The sequence below is a fragment of the Diadema antillarum genome, unplaced genomic scaffold (genome assembly GCF_040938485.1).
Source record: "Diadema antillarum isolate AM-2024a unplaced genomic scaffold, OU_Dant_1.0 scf00000097, whole genome shotgun sequence".
Classification (NCBI taxonomy): domain Eukaryota; kingdom Metazoa; phylum Echinodermata; class Echinoidea; order Diadematoida; family Diadematidae; genus Diadema; species Diadema antillarum.
In genome coordinates, this window is record NW_027270986.1 from 1,349,824 (window position 1) to 1,369,241 (window position 19,418).

At 38.2% G+C, this 19,418-nt stretch overlaps 1 protein-coding gene across 1 annotated transcript; it reads right to left on the reverse strand.

Moving 5' to 3' along the window:
- Window positions 1-13,616: 13,616 nt before the first annotated feature.
- LOC139718589 (neurotrypsin-like) lies at window positions 13,617-18,939 on the reverse strand. The gene is made up of 5 exons (XM_071630055.1): window positions 18,930-18,939; window positions 17,557-17,883; window positions 15,909-16,238; window positions 14,890-15,210; window positions 13,617-13,747 (listed from the first exon to the last, which is right to left on the reverse strand). Exons 1-5 carry the CDS (start codon window positions 18,937-18,939, stop codon window positions 13,617-13,619), a joined length of 1,119 nt encoding a protein of 372 aa, XP_071486156.1.
- Window positions 18,940-19,418: the final 479 nt, after the last annotated feature.

The following is a 19,418-nucleotide window of genomic DNA, read 5'->3' on the forward strand; positions in this document are numbered from 1 at the left end:
ACATCTGATGAATCCCCCCACAATCTCATTTATTCACATGTTTAAGTTACATAATTACACTGCTGATACTGCCAGGAAATCATCAATTACAGGTGTGTAAGAAAGTAAAAAAAAGATAAAACATACACACAACACTAACACTGCGTTCACATTGTCCCCCGCGCCGCGGGGAAAGTCCCGAGCTGTGGGACTTTCTCCTCCAAAACCATAATGTGAACGCTCGCTGGGACTTGTCCCCTCGTCCCCGCGAATCAAGTCGGGTACGGGGACAAGATTTGGAGGGGAGAGTGACCTTGGGGCGAAATTGATAGCGTCCAGCTGTGGTCATCAAATGTGCGCATGCGCTATGCCTGGCAGAGCTCGCCCCAAGCCCCAATTGCCCCCACAGCTCGGGGACAGATGAGATACCAATGTGAACGGTCAGTCGTAAAAAAGATAAGATCTCTTGAGGCTGTCCCCGCGGCGCGGGGGACAATGTGAACGCGGGGTTTAGCCCCAAACAATTACATCCTGTAGTCTGCCTGACAAAATAATAAAAAAAAGTTCATACAGCAGTAGACCCACACACACACACAGACACGCACACACACAAAGACACCTGCCCAAGAAATCGGGTCAGGTGGGGTCCATCAAAGTTTTCTTTAACCACCAGTACTGTAGAGGAGTGAGTTCTCACACTCTAAAAAGCAATATGGTGTCATCACTCTGAAGGAATGCCAATCACTCATCCAAAGCTTGACAAAAGACCAAGGAATAGCCTCAAATATAGGACTGGCACAATGCTTGCTACCAGGTCACCACACAGGGGCTCAAACACCTGTAGGTCTATCAGAAACTATCACAATAAATGCAAAAGTGAACATTTTCACACAAATTATTTGCTGTGTTCAATATATCGAAATGAAGTTTGGATATCTTTTTTGTTTGTTTGTTTGTTTTTAATGACTCATGGTAATAATAGTCTAGGTAAAGTACAGTATGTCCGTCCGGAACTATACTTGATTGCATTTTGCAAAAGTGGAAATTTCCACACAAACTGTTTTCTGTGCTCGATCAGCATATTGAGATTAAGTTTGGAGTTTTGTTTTTGTTTTTGTTTTTTAATGATTTATACTGTTGGTATGGTCTAAGTGAATATAGCATTCAAGATATATTTGGACCTGGAGGTCTATCTGGAACTAAACTTGATTGCAAAAGTGGAAATTTCCTCACAAATTATTTTCTGTGCTCAGTATATTGAGATAACATTTACATGTTTTCTTTTTAATGATTGTCAAAATATTGGTAGAAGTGGTATAGGTAACAGCATACTAAACAAAGAACATCATTGCATTTCACATCACCAGAAATACATAAAAGTTCTAGGAAATCAATGTCTGGGAGTGCGCAGCAAAGGTACAGCAAATATTAAAAGTTAAAATTTGACCTCACATGGCCTATACCACTAATATCTGTCCCCTACTACCATCATAACATTAATGTTAATCCATTGTACACGAAGACATAAATGGTGATGATATTAAAGGGCTATTGTTAAAACATTATTAGTAGATCTACACACACATGAATATATGAAAGTTTGACATCCTCTTCAAACAGACACAAATAAACACAAAGAGGGGAAAGATTTAATCATTATTGCGATAATTACATATCGTCGCTGGGGCGACAAGACCTCGTATCTACAAAATGTAAAATGTTCAGGAGAGCCAAAAAACATGGCGGCCAAAGCACTGAGGCGAATGGGATAGCCTTTCCTTTGACATGCCGTTGTGGCTTCATTTTTGGAGTAAGACAGTTGGGATTTGGACAGGACATCACTTAACCCATTATTTGACCATTAATCCAAAAAAGTCATTTTCACCAAAATTGCAGATACAAGGTCTTGTCACCCCAGCGACGATATGTTTAAAGGACAAGTTCACCTTCATAAACATAAGGATTGAGAGAATGTAGCAATATTAGTAGAACACATCATTGAAAGTTTGAGGAAAATCAGACAATCCGTTCAAAAGTTATGAATTTTTGAAGTTTTTGTGCAGTACCCGCTGGATGAGAAGACTACTGCAGTGTATGAATAACTTAGATGTCTCATGCGTACAACAATATAAGGAAAATATAAAGAGAATTTCACAAAATTCCATCTTTTGAAAAAAGTACACATTCCCCTGACTCGTTACCGACAAATGTTATGGGTAATATTATTCCCCCTGCCTTTAGAAAGAGGCAAGTCAAGTGCTCTTTTATTATGCGAAAAAAAGTGAAAATATGTTGAATTTTCTTTTACATTTTCTTTATACTGTTGTACGCATATGACTCACAAGCTGTAGTAGTCTCCTCATCCAGCGGTTCCAACACAAAAATTAAAAAAATTCATAACTTCTGCATCGATTGTCCCATTTTCCTCAAACTTTCACTGATGTGTTCTACTAATATTGTTGCTTTTTCTCAATCCTTATGTTTATGAAGGTGAACTTGTCCTTTAAATAATGCACCTATTACCAAAGTTTGGTAGCAATTTGTCACTGCATTGTAGAGTTATGGACAATATCAAAAAGGAAAGAAAGATGATAATGATAATAATGATAATAATGTTTGAAAGTGCGTATATAGCGTGCATAACACAAAGTGATAATGTCCCTATGTGCTCAAAAAATGGAAAGATTATACAAAAACAGATACAGTAGTATGATGAAATTGAGTCTTGCCATGTAACTTTAATGTGCAACATTTTATAAACTTTTGATTAAATATATAGGAAATTGACTGCACAAGTACACTTAGATACCCCAAGTGCATCTCTGACCATATTTTGGTGAGAAGTAAATTGTTGGAAAGTTATTTGTCCTCCCCCCCCCCCCCCCACATGAATGGGCTACAGGTAAACTTTAAAATTAATGACGGACAACCAATGGACAGATGATGGACGGATGATGAATAGATGACATACAGATGATAGACAGATGCTGTTTCAGATCCTTTGGTTGTTGCTTCCATGTTTTGTGGGCAAGACCAAAATGGTTGCATCTCACATTCATCTCCTTGTTTAAATGTATGAAATTATATCTTGATACCATATGTAAACAAACATTAGATTATATGAATCACCAACACAAAATCCCTTTTAATTGTCTGAAAAATATGTTTACCTTTAAACGAATGAAGGCATGACAGCTATGTATATGAGTTCTGACAATACTAAGCCAGCAAGTCGTGACTGCTAAGAAATGGCAGCAGTTTGCTAGATAATCTAACACAAAGTACAATGACCTCTCTTTAGCTAATATGCTTCTGGGTTAGATTACAAAGATAAACACACAATAGTGATGACATACATGTAGACTTACAGCAGCTGCACAAATGGGAGCATGTTAAGGCCCAGAATTTAGTCTAAAAAAATGACTTCTCCTTTTTTATCAAATGTGCTGGGTTGACAATAAGATGGGGGGGGGGGGGGGGATATCATCTGCCATAGAACAGAACATCATAAACACAGTTTCCCTATTTTCTCATACCCTTCCTTTATCAGATTGATTTCTAGGCCATCGTTCTGCATTAGACTTTACAATTTATATGCATGATGTACAAGCCTTTGCCATATCAATTTCTAATGTCTTCAACTCTTTTTTTGTTCATTAACTGAAGACTGCTTTGAAGAAACATGTCAAAGACTACATTCAAAGGAGACTAGGAGCATAAAGGTGATTAAGAGCATAAACTTGCAAAAATGGAAGATGTGATAGAATATCGAATTGTCATCTTACCCACTATGAGTCTTGTGGCTTGTGGCAGTGAGTTGTGGTATGAAGGGTTGGAAAGATAAGTTTGTTGAATATATATGTACCCTGGCATAGATTTCAGACTATAATAATCCAAGCTAGGCCCATTTCATACAGTCTGGATGTGTGCACATGCATTTTGTTTGTTTGTTTGTTTGTTTGTTTGTTTTTTAGTGGCACATTGGCTTAATTTGCCAAGCTTTTTTGTCATTATGTAGTAATGCATCACAAAAACTTTACCAAGTTTGTAATGTCATGTAGTAAATACACTCTCATCTCAGGTGTATCAATGTGCCTCAGTCTAAAAGAAGGCCAAGATGACACAATAGGAATTAGGGGGATTGGGGAATTTTGAATACATAGTATCAACTTTCTAGATATCTGTGTCAGTCAACACAGATGCATGCTTCAGTGGAAGTGCAAATCAGCAAACAAAGCAGGGTAAGGGTTAACTAATTGCCTTGACAGTGAACTTGATAGGTTTCACAAAGAGTCTATGGAGGATCTCATCTGTATCAAGATGCACAGGATGTCACAGCACTTGATAACTTCAAATAGTTCATTACTTTGCTTTTCTACTTAATTAACCTGTTTCATACAGGAACCTGGTGAGCTATGTTTTAACCATATGGGGATTTCAGAATTCAGTATGGAACGGGTTAATCTTCTTTTGCTCACTCAGTGCTTGTGTCAATTATTATCTCTACCCAACATGCCTAGAAACAGACAGATGATGCACTCAGGAGAAGGACACCGCCTCAAAAATCTGTTTTATGAACAACTTTCATCTTGTTCACCATGTCACTTTGGACCACACCACCTAGAGAGTCTCCGCTTTGCCAAGGGGTCTAGGTGGGACAGTTTCCCATTTTACTTGTACACACAAGACCACACCATTTTTAAAAGCTTCTCATGAGGGGGGGGGGGGGGGACATCCCCTCCCTCAGCCTTCACACATTCACTAAATCTCAGGTCTAGCTGCTCTCTGGCATAGACATCTTTGTCAAAAATTGCATCCAAACTCACAACACAAGGTTAACCACTGATTGAGTGTTCTCTGCACTAGTATGGGTTGCCTGATGAGTACAAGAGTCATGCAATTTGAAGGGAATCCTCAGGAAGACCCCGAGTGATGAATGAAAATCAGCAGTTTATGACTTTAAAAAAGTATCATGCACAGATGGCCTCACTAAATACCAGGACCCAACACTTATAATAAATGGTGATGGCACACAGCCCCTGTGGCAGATGGAGATAATTGTGCATTATTCTTATACACTGATTGTATATTTTAGATATTACTGTATGAATGCTGATTTGGCCACTGCGTGGTGGTTTGCATATATCCATATATTCTTGTCAATACTGGTCAAGGATGAAGAGTTTGTCTCTCTTTAATACTTCCTGTTTTACTTGTACTTGGTAAGAATGATGATATTTTGTCCTTTTGTTATAGTTTTTAATTTCTTTTTATTGTATAGGCCTACTTGCATTGAATGGTGATAGCTATCCACTATAAGTACTTTCTATTGTGCTTTCAATATAAGAATTGATGGTCCCTCTCCCCTTTCACTACACCTTATATTACTTCTACTTTAAAAAAAATATTCCTTTTTAAAGTATTTTCTATCTTACTTGTGGTTGGCAACTGACATGGCTGTAAGAATTTGACAACCATGATATTCTATTTCAGTAATTTCAGTTTAAAAAAAATGGTCAAATTCCATGCCAATATCACACATTCAAAGATGTCTCATGCTGTCTCCTATAAAATTATGACAACAGGTGACTTTGAAACACTTTTGGATGGTTTCTCATTTTCTTTTTATTTATATATCTGAATACAGGCATTTCATTGGATTCATACTGCAACATATAAAAAATATATTGTTCTTTGACCTTCAAAGCAATGTCACATGATACTACCACCTCTTATTATCTCTGAAATTAATCCTGTTCATCTTTTGATACCCTTGCACATGGTAGTTATTCAATTTTTTGCTTAAATTGCCTCCTGTTGCATAAGAAAAAGATAATGATATCAATAATACTGTTAACTAAGTTAGACTTAATATTTGTCTAACTTTCAAGTGTCATTAATTCTTTACGGTATATTTCAACTGTTTCTAAAAGAAAGAAAGAAAAAACAATCATGGGCCATGTAAAAAAAAAGTCCTATTTGTCAACACCGAGTAGAAATCTGCTTTAAAATCATTGTTCCATTGCAGAAATATATATCCCATATGAATAAGATTTTGTATTACACATTCAGCATATCCTACAATCTAGACTATATTTTCAGAGTTAAGTGTGTAGAGCCCTCCAAACTGCATGTTAAACATAAAATTTTCATTTCAGCTTTGAATGCTAATAGCCCTTCAGACTACTCTTATCAGGATCTGCAAATTTTCATTCTATGTCCACAGAGCTTACGACATAAAACATACAGGTATGCTCTAGCTCTCTGATATTCAACACAATGGGCTGCACATGATGCTAAATATTTAATAACTAGTTGTTGTTTCCTAATCACTTATTATCCAAACTATTTATTCAAGCAGAATACTATGACAATGTGCCAGACTTATGCAGACTTCATGTTAAAAAAAAGTACAAGAAGGTACTGGGGCCCGTTTCATAAAACTTGTTATCAGTGACAAACTGTGATAGATGTGACAAGCTACTGAAATCCTTTCATCTGATTGACTGAGAGCAAATTTGTCATAGATATGTGGCAGTTGTCACTGATGACAAGTTTTATGAAACGGTCCCCAGAAAACCACCTCATACATAAAATTATCCAACAAAGACTGACACAGACTTGAAAAAAGTGAGCAAACTGTACTCTAACTTCAAGTCAGGACAAAATAAGAGTGATGTATATATGATGTGGTGTTGAACTGTAAATGGAAAATGAAAACTTTCTGACATATTCAAAAGTAGCGGCGAGAAAAAAAAAAACCTTTGCCACAAGTTGAAATAACAGAAGCTAAAATCAAGAGGCAAAAAAAGAAAGAAAGCTGCAGGCCTATGTCTACCAAAGATGACATAAAAAACAGAGAATATAAAAACTTCCCCCAATAACATTTTCAATTCATGTTTCGTAATGTAAAAAAAACAAACAACAACATAATTTACACTGTGGCGGATCCAGAGGGGGGCGCAAGAGGCGCACGCCCCCTTTATTTATTGTTAAAAACAAAAGAAATAAATAGAAAAAAAAAGAAATAAAACCCGGAAGTGGCACCAGAAATATTAGTTGTGCCCCTCCCCCTTTACAGAAATCCTGGATCCGCCTCTGATATATATTATTTGGAACTGTCTTTACAAATTGACTTTAAGCTTGGAAAAGACAGAAAAGCACAGTCTTTGCAACCCTGCAACCAGTTCGAGTAGACCCTTGCTACACGGGTTGTTGCTCGGAGACCTGAAGGCTTGCACTTCTCCCGTATAAAAGTATGTCAGCATGTGTTACAGCAGATTATATTGTCAAATGGACATCGTCGTTAGTTTTACTTTGTTTGTTGCAAATAATGAAAAATGTATCGAGTCTCTATAAAGACTTACCGCTCAGACTTCGAACATTTCCTGGTGATCGTCAACCTCCTTGGAATAACCAAAAGCAGAGAAACTCGATCGAGCACGAATGTATATAATGTCAACATACAGCCCACTTGTCTGCCAGAGCCCCGTGAAAGATGCACGTGTACTCTGTCTGGGTTGTAGGTTAGTGCCTCTGTGTTGTTGCTGTTTTTGCATTCCAGGAAAGCAGTTCGTCACGATGACAACGTATGGGAATTTCAGAACCCCAGTGCCATAGTTTGGAACGCAGATGCGTGTGCGTACCCCTCTTTCAACCCCTCCCCCACGGAAGATGTGAAATATTTCAGTGTTTTGATTAGCGTCCAAGTATATACATTGGGCTCAAATGAGGAATAAACAAATGCAAAAGACAAGTCTACAAACGCGGCTAAATAATGGAGGAAGATGAACCTATCCCACTCCAAAGTTTTCTTTAAAGTAAAAGTGAGAAGACAAAATTAATTGCTAATATTGATAATAATAAATAATCTTTGGAGGTTATTGATAATAAAGATGATTTCCTTTAATAGATTTCAAAAAATGTGAAACCGAGCGTCTGCACATGAGTACCATATATGGTAAGCCCAAATATTTACAAATATTGCGGTCTCAAAAGTATTTTTTTTTTCATTCCAGATTGAAAATCAGCCAAACCACGTTAGACATAGATAATTCTCAGCATTTCCACCATTGTACAAACTGTGTATGAGATCGATACATAAACAACGAGTGAACTACAATGTATTTTGTTTTCTATTATGGTTAGACTAGGCTATTAAAATGCATTATTATTAACATGGCCGGGGGAACCGAGGGAAGACCTATTTTTTTTCTTTGCTTGTCAGCCGAAGAAACCCTGAACCAGAAGTTTGTTTGTTTGTTTGTTTGTTTGTTGTGCTTTGTTTGTTTGTTTTGTTTTTTGCTTGTTAGCTCACGAAACCCGGAAGTGCCCCCTCCCCCTCCCCCCCCCCCCCCCCCCCACACACACACGCACTTTTGAAAACGTGGCGCCGGCGGTGATTGATATGACATTTTGGAAAGAAGGGTATTTAAATGGAAACATGACAAAAACACTGCAGACAACTACAAATTCAAAATTTACCGGGTTAAGCAAGGCAGAGATCGTGTGATGGCGCTATTGCACGAATGCGTGCCACTCACAATTTTTTTAATTGGATTCTCACCATGTACGGTTATCATTTGTACTAGGTTTGTAACAAGCATGTCTATTTTTTTTCTTTAACTGTTTAAAAAAAAGGAGTACATGCTCCGGTTGTTTCCTATACCCAATTCCTCATTGTTACAGCTGTGCGTCATAGTTTTTGACGTTGCCTTCGTCACAACTTTGTCATACTGCCTAGCAGTATCTCATTTTTCTTGTGTACAGGTGCACATGTCCCATTAATTCAATTTACATCTTATTGCGTTGATAATGATGAGGATTCTACCTGAAGGTGGCAATGCTTTATGTTCCCTTTAATGTTAATGTGTCATAAATTATTTTGCCTGTGTTTGGCTCTGTAACTTGCTACTTTACCCCCCTCCACCGCGACAAATCATACATACCACTCACTCTTGGAAAGGAACACACGATGACGTAGACTATAATGAGTATAGTCAAGACGACAAGTCTGCACAACATTCAATCATGGTGTATTATTTGCATTAAAAGAGACTTATTTCCCCATATTCTTAATATATGCGTTCACAAATTCTCCAGATATTACAACCACAATAGTTTCGCCTAAATCATTTGATTCTTTTAACAGTCTCTATTCTGTATAATTATTATGCGCATGAATTCATTCTGAATTTACATCTCCATTCATACACTCGCATAATTATTAGGCCTATACATACAAAAACAGTTTTAGTGGTCTTATTTGTCCACTTGTACAAATCATGGCCGGCGGAACCGGGAGGGGGGGGGGGGTGGCCTCGGGCCCCCACTTTTTTTTTTTGCACCATGCAAAGGAATACATAAGGTGTCACCACTTTTGGACCCCTCACATTTTTAATCCGGAAGTGCGTAAGTGGCACTAGAAAGAAATATATACTGTAGACAGATAAAATTTTGCTTGTCAGCTGAAGAAACCCCCCGGAAGTGGAATGAGAAAGATGAGCTGAAGATTTTTTTTTTTGATTGTCAGTTGAAGAAACCCGGAAGTGGCACAAGAAGTTGAAGTCTTGTTTGCTCATGAAACCCGGAAGTCGCCTCCCCCCTCCCCCCCCCCCCCACTTTTGAAAACGTTCCGCCGGCGGTGCAAATAATAACAAATAATCGATCACTGACAATTTAACTTTAATATGACAACACTGAAGAAAACTAACCTTACCCATAACATACATAGATATACATGTATGCATACCAAAGAAATACATGTATTCGTATTCTACGTAAACATATACATTTTTCGAGGTAGAATAATCAGAGAAGACCGTTATCAATAAGCAGTGTGCCTGACTAGGATGGCGGCCTGGGAGTAACATAGTGTATAAGATAAGCATATACAAATTTTAATTGGAGTTGAAGGAGCAACGGCAGAAACAAACAAACAAAGAAATCTTCAGCCTCTATAGCCTGTAAACATGTTAATAGTCTGTAAATACGGTAAAGCGCATTAAAATTCGGAACAAGTCTGAAATGCGATGTATAAAAAACTAGCTATTATTATCATGTACAATAGATTTAACACTAAATGTAACGCATCAAGGTTAACATAGGGTTATGATGAGACAAATACGAGGGACAGAAAAGGGGATACCTGAAATAGAGAGAAGAGAGAATTGTATATCAATAAGGGTTTGCAACCATAATGTTATTCTAATAGTGTGCAAGAAGTAATGTTACCCATTATAGGAATCTATTTTTCAGCCTGAGATAGTGAATGGTAAAATAGGCAACAACAGTTAAGATGTGATTGAGACATAAAATGAATCACTGAGTTGGAATATTATCTGAGTGATATTGTGTATTTCCTTCAGTGAAAGTAGCAAGTTAAATTTATACTAAATGATAGGCATACTTAAAGGACAAGTTCACCTTCATAAACATAAGGATTGAGAAAATGCAACAACATTAGTAGAACACATCAGTGAAAGTTTGAGGAAAATTGGACAATCGATGCAAAAGTTATGAATTTTTTAAATTTTTGTGTTGGAACCGCTGGATGAGGAGACTACTACAGCTTGTGAGTCATATGCGTACAACAGTATAAAGAAAATGTAAAAGAAAATTCAACATATTTTCACTTTTTTCGCATAATAATAGAGCACTTGACTTGCCTCTTTCTAAAGGCAGGGGGAATAATATTATCCATAACATTTGTCGGTAACGAGTCAGGGGAATGTGTACTTTTTTTCAAAAGATGGAATTTTGTGAAATTCTCTTTATATTTTCCTTATATTGTTGTACGCATGTGAAATCTAAGTTATTCATACACTGCAGTAGTCTTCTCATCCAGCGGGTACTGCCCAAAAACTTCAAAAATTCATAACTTTTGAACGGATTGTCTGATTTTCCTCAAACTTTCAATGATGTGTTCTACTAATATTGCTACATTCTCTCAATCCTTATGTTTATGAAGGTGAACTTGTCCTTTAAAAATGCAGCCAACTTGTCAGACAATGCTTTAACATGGAACTGATGTCTGGTCAGGCTAGACTACCAACATTTTCAGTCGCGTCCCGATACGGACAGTCTCAAAGTTTTGTTACGGCCTATTACGTGTCGCCCCGTTTTGTTACGTTCATCCCGTTTTATCGCCGCAACAAGATTCCTCATTACCACTGGGACTGCCGTAGCATTTTTTTCTTCTGACAGTCTAAAAATCTGACACGACATCCACGGCAATCACGCCCTGTCGCGTTTGCCTATCCCGTCTCAAGGCGTTGTTTCAAGTCCATTCCGTTTTGTCCAAGGTGGCTTGAACACTGGGCTGCCGTGGTCGCCGGGAACATGGTGTAAACGCAGCTTAGGGCTGGTCATAATATTCCTATTGCACTTTCTACATTTACAAATGTTTCTGCGCTTGTATTACGCATTAACACACAAAATCAGTAAGGTAACTTCTGACAAAAGCCGACTGAATACTCAGTAATAAATACAAAGTATTGCTGCAAACAAACAAGAGCAACAATTAAATTTCGTATTTTATACGAAACAATTATTATAGAGGTAAACGTTACTTGAAGCGACAAAGAAGCTCAATATCAGAAATGATAAAATGAAAGCTTCATTTGATTTTATGTAACTTTCATTTTAAAAAAAGACAGACACCGTAAAATTACATCAAAATAGGCCGAAGAGAGGTAGAATGTTCACGTTTTTCATAAGTCAGTACTACTGACGATTATACATAACATACACAGATTATGTGAGGAGCTTTATGTGTCCTCTTCTCAACTTTCCTTATTGATTGTACATAAAATAATTGATAAAGTCATCGTTTGACAATAATTTAGCACCTATGACCATCAGAGTCCTCCTAAGATTCATCATTATTACATAATTTCAAACACAGTATGATTTTCTTTTAATTCATTTTGATGTCTTACTTTCTGTCTAATTTTATGACGGTTTCCTCAATCTATGCGAAAGTCAACCTGCACGTGATTTGAACCTGCACTTTTCATATTAGATGACAGGGATTTTTTTTTTTAACCAAAAGGAGAAACGGGTTTGAAATCAATGTTTTTTTTTCGATTGTATTTAATGGTCGTCCTTCTTCTTCTTCTTCTTCTTCTTCTTCTTCTTCTTCTTCTTCTTCTTCTTCTTCTTCTTCTTCTTCCTTTAATAGTACCAAGTGGTTTCTATCCAATAATCGTGTCCACCTATACTTTGAACCCATTTCGAATTTCACTTCAAGACGTGATCGTTATGACGTCATAGCTCCATCGCAAGATCCCAGAGTTTGTCGTCCAATGTCACGCGTCCTAGAATCGAGTTGAAACTGAAGCCACTACGGCTAAACTCATTTAGTCTACTACCAATTTTGTCTAATTCCCGTTTGGTCCACTTCACACTAAATCTTGGTCTAAACCCAGTTTGGCTAATCATCATTTCGGCCAATGACCAGATGGTCTAATTGCAATTTTCTCCCCTTGGACTTTTTCCCCATTTTGTCTAATAAACTATGAGTATTAGAAGAAATGGGCAAAGCCCATCTGAAAGTAGACCAACAGGCAATGAACGTATTAAAGTGGCAATTGGACTAAATGGTCTTTAGTCGAACTGGTTGTAGACGAAACGGGATTAGACCATGTGTGTTGAGACTAAATGACTATTGGACGAAGTAGGAGTGGACCAAGTGATAGATCCTCTCTGTGGATACGTTCTTGATACTGGCATGCTAGGATGTGATTCTGGTATTGAAAATATACTTTTAACTTATTTCGAGCGAGCTGAATCCTAATCTGAATGATAGAACTTTTGCATCTTTGAGGATTTTGAGATATTCAAGATGGCCGCCAAAGATTGACATTTCTATATATGTTTCCCATTTAAAAGATGAAAAATTTGAAGATATTTGATGGTTTGGCCGTCTTTTGAGGGTGCTGAATCCGAATCTGTTTAACGCAACTCTTGCATCCTTGAGGGTTTGAGATCTTCAGGATATTTGGTCGCCGCTTTGGCGGTCATCTTAATAGCTCAAAACGCTCATGGATGTAAAAGTTACTGTACCTCTTCCAGATTTAAATTCAGCACTCTCGATTTAGCCTTGAAATAAGATGAGAATATCAAATCTTTTCAGTTTTCCACCATTCCTAAGGAAATGATAAATGTGAATTTCAATTGCCTGGGGTTATCGTGAAAATCTCAAAACACTCGAGGATGCAATATTTGCATCATCAAGATTCGCATTTAGCACCCTCGAAACAGGTTAAAACCATAAAAAACAAAAACAAGGCACATCCTCTGGTACCAAGAAAGTCCCTTATGAGAGTGTGTAAATTGAAAAATACGGAATGGTGTCTCGAGGAAAGACCGTTTTCACCCCCCCCCCCCCCACCCCAAAGCTTGCGTCTGCTGTCCATTTTTGACTGTGGAATTTATTGGTGAAAAACCTTTTCGTCGCAGGATCCACCGCAGAAGCGTAGTTCGGAGGTGGTTGTTGGTAATTCGCCGACTGTGGATGTGCTGCCGTTTGCGAATGGTTTGGTATCTGAGGATTAGTGAGGTTCAAAGCCACAGAGGGCGCTGTTGTGGTGGGTGCCGTTGGGATACATCGCGCCACTGTACTTATGGTGCTACTCCTACAGCTGCTGGATACCGTATGGTTTTTTCTTCTTTACGATTAGAGCCGCGACACAAGAGACTACCGAACAGAATACCAGCAAGCCAAACGCTATTCCCACCACCTCCCACGCTGAGAGTCCAGAGTAACCTATAAAAATAGAAAACGACAAGAACCAAAGCTGATGACCTCAATGTAATCACTCGTGGAAAACATAAATATTATCCGTTCCAAAAATTTGGCGAAAAGAATTAAAATCGTGGCAGATGATGAGTAAATCATCTCCTAACGTTGAATCTCTTCAGAAAAAAAAGAAAGAAAATCATTTCTTTTGTGTAATGTAGCTCCATGGCCAAACAATAGTCCAATATACAGTGTCTTCATAATGTGTTTGCATAGTCGGCCTTGTGAAAACGCTCGAATTAAACAATGCGAAGATAATTTCACACTGTGGAGTGTTTTTTCACAGAGAGTTCACATTGTTGTGTTCTTTTTCACAGTGTAAATTGATGATTCGCAATGTGTTCACAATGTTAAAACGCTTGAATTTAACAGTGTGAAGAGATTTCCCACTCTGTTCACACTGCGGGACACTGTGTTCTTTCTAGTAGGGAATCTTTGCACAAAATGAAGTAGGTATTATCTGACACTTAAAAACAAACTTGCATTCTGGAAAATGGATATAGTAACAAGCGCTACTTGATTCCGAGCTCTAAGATAATCTTTATCGTTCTGGAACATACAAAACCAGTCACGATCACAGCCAAGGAGGTAATCAGATGTAATCAGGAGGTAATCGATACTTAAAGCAAAGTGATTTGAATATTGTTGGAATAAAGACAGCCATATAAAGAAGGAGCGAATGATTGTGACAAGGATAGATTCTTGAAAACAGACCACGGAAAGGCAGCCCTACTCAGTCGTGCTCACCAGCACACACTTCTGCCGTAGAGGTGTTCGATGTTATTTCCATACGTTACGTTTTTATTTGTGTATAGCATAATATAGCATAAAGAATAGTTTCGCAGGAAAGCAGGCAGATATGCAGAGTTTGATAGCAAAATGGTGAAAGCGCCATTTTTTGAGCATTTTCAAGTGAGTACATCGTCAGAATAAAAGAGTAAGACAAAAACCTTTGCAATGGCACCTCACACGATATAAAAGGAATATTCCAGAAGTTATAAAGATATTCCATAATTTATTATCATTTTGTCGAGTATCTTCGGTATAAAAAGTGATGGGACTCTGGCTAGTCCAAGATATTTATTAACAGGTGTGTATAAAAAACCTACCGTAGGTAAACTCGCAGCGAACCCCAACGTCCTTGGTGTGGTCGCAGCCAGTGCTGCCAAAATTGACGTTCAGGCAATCGGCCAACGTAGATTCTCGGCCTGCACACGACAAGTTGCTAACGTGAATAGCGCCATCACTTGGTTCGAAATACTCCAATGGCACAGCGACAGCGTCGTAGCCCAGCTGGTGGCATACGACTTCGGCCTCGGTTGACGACCAGCTGTTGTCGCAGATCGTGCCCCATGAGTTTTCGTGGAAGATCTCGACCCGACCAGCCTGTGGTGATGGCCCGTCCACCAGACGAACGTCGTGTTCTTGAGCTGCAGAAGGACATTTGAAAGATATTCCTTTTGTGAAACGTACAGTCGTGTCAGTTTGTATGTTGCATTATAGCGTCTTCGTGATGGCTGGTAAGTGACATTATAATATAACTTGGCCGTGTCTTAGATCTTTCAAGTACATATCCACAGCACGCACAAGTGGACTAAAAAAAAAATGAAATCAGACCGCCATGATGGTAGGAGCTTAAGAGGATGGTAAAGCACTGGTTGAGGTGAGGATTCCGTTTTTAACTTTTTGCGAGATACTTTAGAAACCACTTTATGAAAAAGAGCATACAATTCTAAGAGAAATTCAAAGTCTACTTGATCAAAATTTGTTTTGAAATGGTTGAGATATCCAAAGCAAAGTAAAACAAAGCTATCATAATAAAAGGATCCCAGGCACATTTTATCAGGATAGCTTTGTTTTTGATATATCAGCCATTTCAAAACCAATATCATCCAAATTATTTAACTTTGAATTCCTCTTAGAATTACATGTTCCTTTATATTTCATAAAGAGGTTTCTCCTTACGTAAAAAAAAATAATAATAATAATGCCCATATAGGCACGTACATGGTCTACTGTGTGTGGTGTGTATTTTGTTTCTACGTGTATGTCACTGACACGCTGAAACAAACACAAAAAACAGAAACAGTTGCACGTACTCAATGATTTTCCTCACATCTGTACGTACCATACGGACCACCGCTGCATGCGATGTGCACCTCACGTCCACTGGAACAGGTGCTGCTCCAAATACTGTGAGGGCAATCTTGGATGCGAGATTCGTATCCAGTGCAATCGACATCTGAGAGGAGGTTAGTTCTTTCCTGCAGTCCAAATGTGCTTGACACAAAATCGTTAGTGACGCCATCAAAGCCGAGCTGACGACAGGCCACCATATTTTCTGCCCTGTGCCAGCGCACATCTTCGCAAATTGTCCCCCACACACCCCCATGGTAGATCTCAACTCTTCCTCGCCTTGGGGTCACCCCGCCAGCCAACCGAAGTTCTCCTTCAAAATCTAGGGAAAGATAGTCAGGCGAAAGACGATTAGTGATTAAAGAAGGAGAGAGAAAAAACAGGGATGACTTTTTTTTTTAAAATGAAGATATCGTGTACATGCTGTACTAAAACAGCAAAAAGTACGATTTATGTAGGACCATAACATGCATTATTAACATGAACGTGGCATCATTATTGAGTTACTCATCAGTGACAGCTAGCGATTGCATAAACGTAATCATGTATATTGGTCATGTTCTCTAATGGGTAGAACATTCTTAGATGGTACGATATTACACATCGTAACTTTCATTGTTGGGGACATACCAATCTTCTAACCTACTATAGGCCTTGAACTTTTTCTAGGCACTATACCGTATGTCCCCCCCCCCCCCAAATAAAAAGAAATACAACGGGACGCTCCGCAATGATGACTTTAAAATAGTGAATCAATTCAAATACATTTTCAGGGTATAAAACTATAACTTATTACCCACGTCTTGCAGAAAACCCCATCCGATTTGCTTCAGTAGTCAAAGAGAAATGAAGAATTTTGTAGAGCATGTCAGGAATCCCTTCCCTCCAAGTTCTGTCCATTGTGTTCACACATTAATATGCAGTTCCAAGAGCATCCAAATGCTAAACTTGGAAGAATCATATCCACGACATGATTCAAAATGATTCACATTTCTCTGTGACCACTGGTCTTAACCAATCTGAATGGGGTTTTCTGCAAAATATAGGTAAGATGTTATGTTTTTAGACCCTGAAATAGCATTCAGACAGTTTAATCATACTGGAAGTTATCAATGCAAACATCCGATTGTATTTTTTTTTTTTTAGGGACATACTGTATAATTGGATGGAACATTCCATGTGCTTTCTCCCAGCTGGTAGTCATCAGAACGAACATAAAATCGTAATGTTACAGAGAGTTGATATGCCGTTCGTGCACACGATTAAGCAGAGTATGGATGCACCTCCAGCACAAGCGATTTTGTGATGTCTCTACTTTGGAAAATACAATCTTGATCAAGGCATGCCACAGCGAAATTATGTTTTATGTCTTAAAACACCTTTGACAGCATAATTGTCAACTGAAGGCAGAAGGTTTATCTTTGAACAATAATTCCCGGCTTATGTGACATTTTCATTTCGCAATCCTTGCAATTCTGCACAGATTACTACTAGTACTGATTCTTGCAGTATCTTATTCGATCTGATTTATTGTCTGTTTTGAATGCATTTCTTCCCTTAATGGTGCCCAGTTCAATTGGAACTCCAGAAAGGAACATGATGGTTTTTTTTTTAAACGAAGTAAATTTTGTACTACCCACCTATGCCATCACTACAAACAACTCCTGCATCCTGACTGTGTCCACACAACGAGTAGGAATCCAGCTCTGAATGGATGCACTCCAGAAGCTCGCTCTCGGATCCCAAACAGAATTCCACTTTTATGATTGCCTGCGAAGAGTTTCCTTCACCGAAGAAGGCGTTGTCTGTTGCAGTCAGGGCCTCTGGGAAGCCGAGCTGTCGGCACACTACGGCCGCATTCTGAAGAACCCAGCCCTCGCTACAGACCGTAGCCCACTGGGAGTTATGGTAAACCTCGACTCGCCCCTCATGACTTACATGTCCACCAACGAGACGAACGTTACCCTCTAAAAAGACAATAATTTCAAATGCAGCGCACAAATTCGTATCGAAACGTGTTTACATGAAAGCACGTCGCTATAATATATACTTGAATGCTATAATATAATTATGCATAAGAATCGTCTGCTCTAAGGGTGAGAGAGAGAGAGGTGTGATCATGTGATAACTATTAAATGCGAACAGTATGATGTGGGATAAGAGCATTTTTGGCCAAAATACTCAGATATGGATTGTTTCTAGGGAAATTATGGCTATCATTGCCCCAAGGGATCTCTACTCCATGCTATGACCCTCGGAGCTTGGTTAGAGGTTCATAGGTTCAAAGCAAACTATAGACACACTTTGTATGAAGCATTTCCTTGACGATTTGTGTAATTTACATGCAGAGAAGAAGTTACCAAGCATTATATTGGCGATTTAAACGCAAATCATTATGATTCAATATGCAATTTGTGGATGATTGTCTTGACACTCATTTCATGTGCCATGTTTCCCTAGATCAAAGTGCCTTCCCATGATTCATCAAATTCATTTTCTGTAGAAATTTGTTTACAGTACATTACAGTACATTTTAGTGAAGATATCAGTATAATTGATATATGTTCATCAGAAAATTGAGAAACCCTGTAAGACTATTGAAGTGCTCTCCCGAGATTTCAAGCAATACCAACAACTGCAACAACAACAACAACAACAACAACAATGATGATGATTTATCACATTCAGCCAATATCATGTATAATAAATGTCTATCATGCATTATTTCACTCATGTTTTTTCTGATATTTTGCGTTTAATAATGTGTTATGGCAAGTAGCATAGCTTATCATTGCATGTTGCAGTCGAAATATAAATTGAATGAGATGTAACGACATAGTTAAGTGTATTCATATAGTACCCATATTAATCCCAACGTATTCGTCTAGTTCACCGCTACATGCTCAACAGACATGAAACACGCTCACGACATTATACACACAAAATATTCCCGCACGGAACGCCTCGCCCTGCATGTACACACGTTGTTTGATTATACTTTATGTTTTCTTACCATTATTCATGCTTAAATATTACTTGCACATATGTTGTTCAGCTATATCTGAATTGATCCAATATATATATGATCAATACATACATACATACATACATACATACATACATACTTTATATCTCCGAGTGTGTCAACCTAAACGTAAGTAAATCCTTCGTCCGTTGTGGCTGTTTTTCTATCTTTTAGCAACTTGAAATAATTGCTGTTAGGAAAACTTATTACACAATTGATGATGGGAAATAAATTGAAATTTAATTTACTTGAATGCAAACAAAGAAAGTGTTTTGTGTATGCCGCTGCTTTTCTCGAAGGGTTCGGTAGACCTAGACGTTATTACCAGGATAACTGATAATGGAAAGCGTTATGCCCACAACGCCACTTTACTACAGATACCATCGTGGACATTCCTGCTCGCAGTGTAGACAACAACCACGTATACTTACCATAAGAAGCAAGGACTGCTTTTAGCAAAACGAAAAATGTGACAAA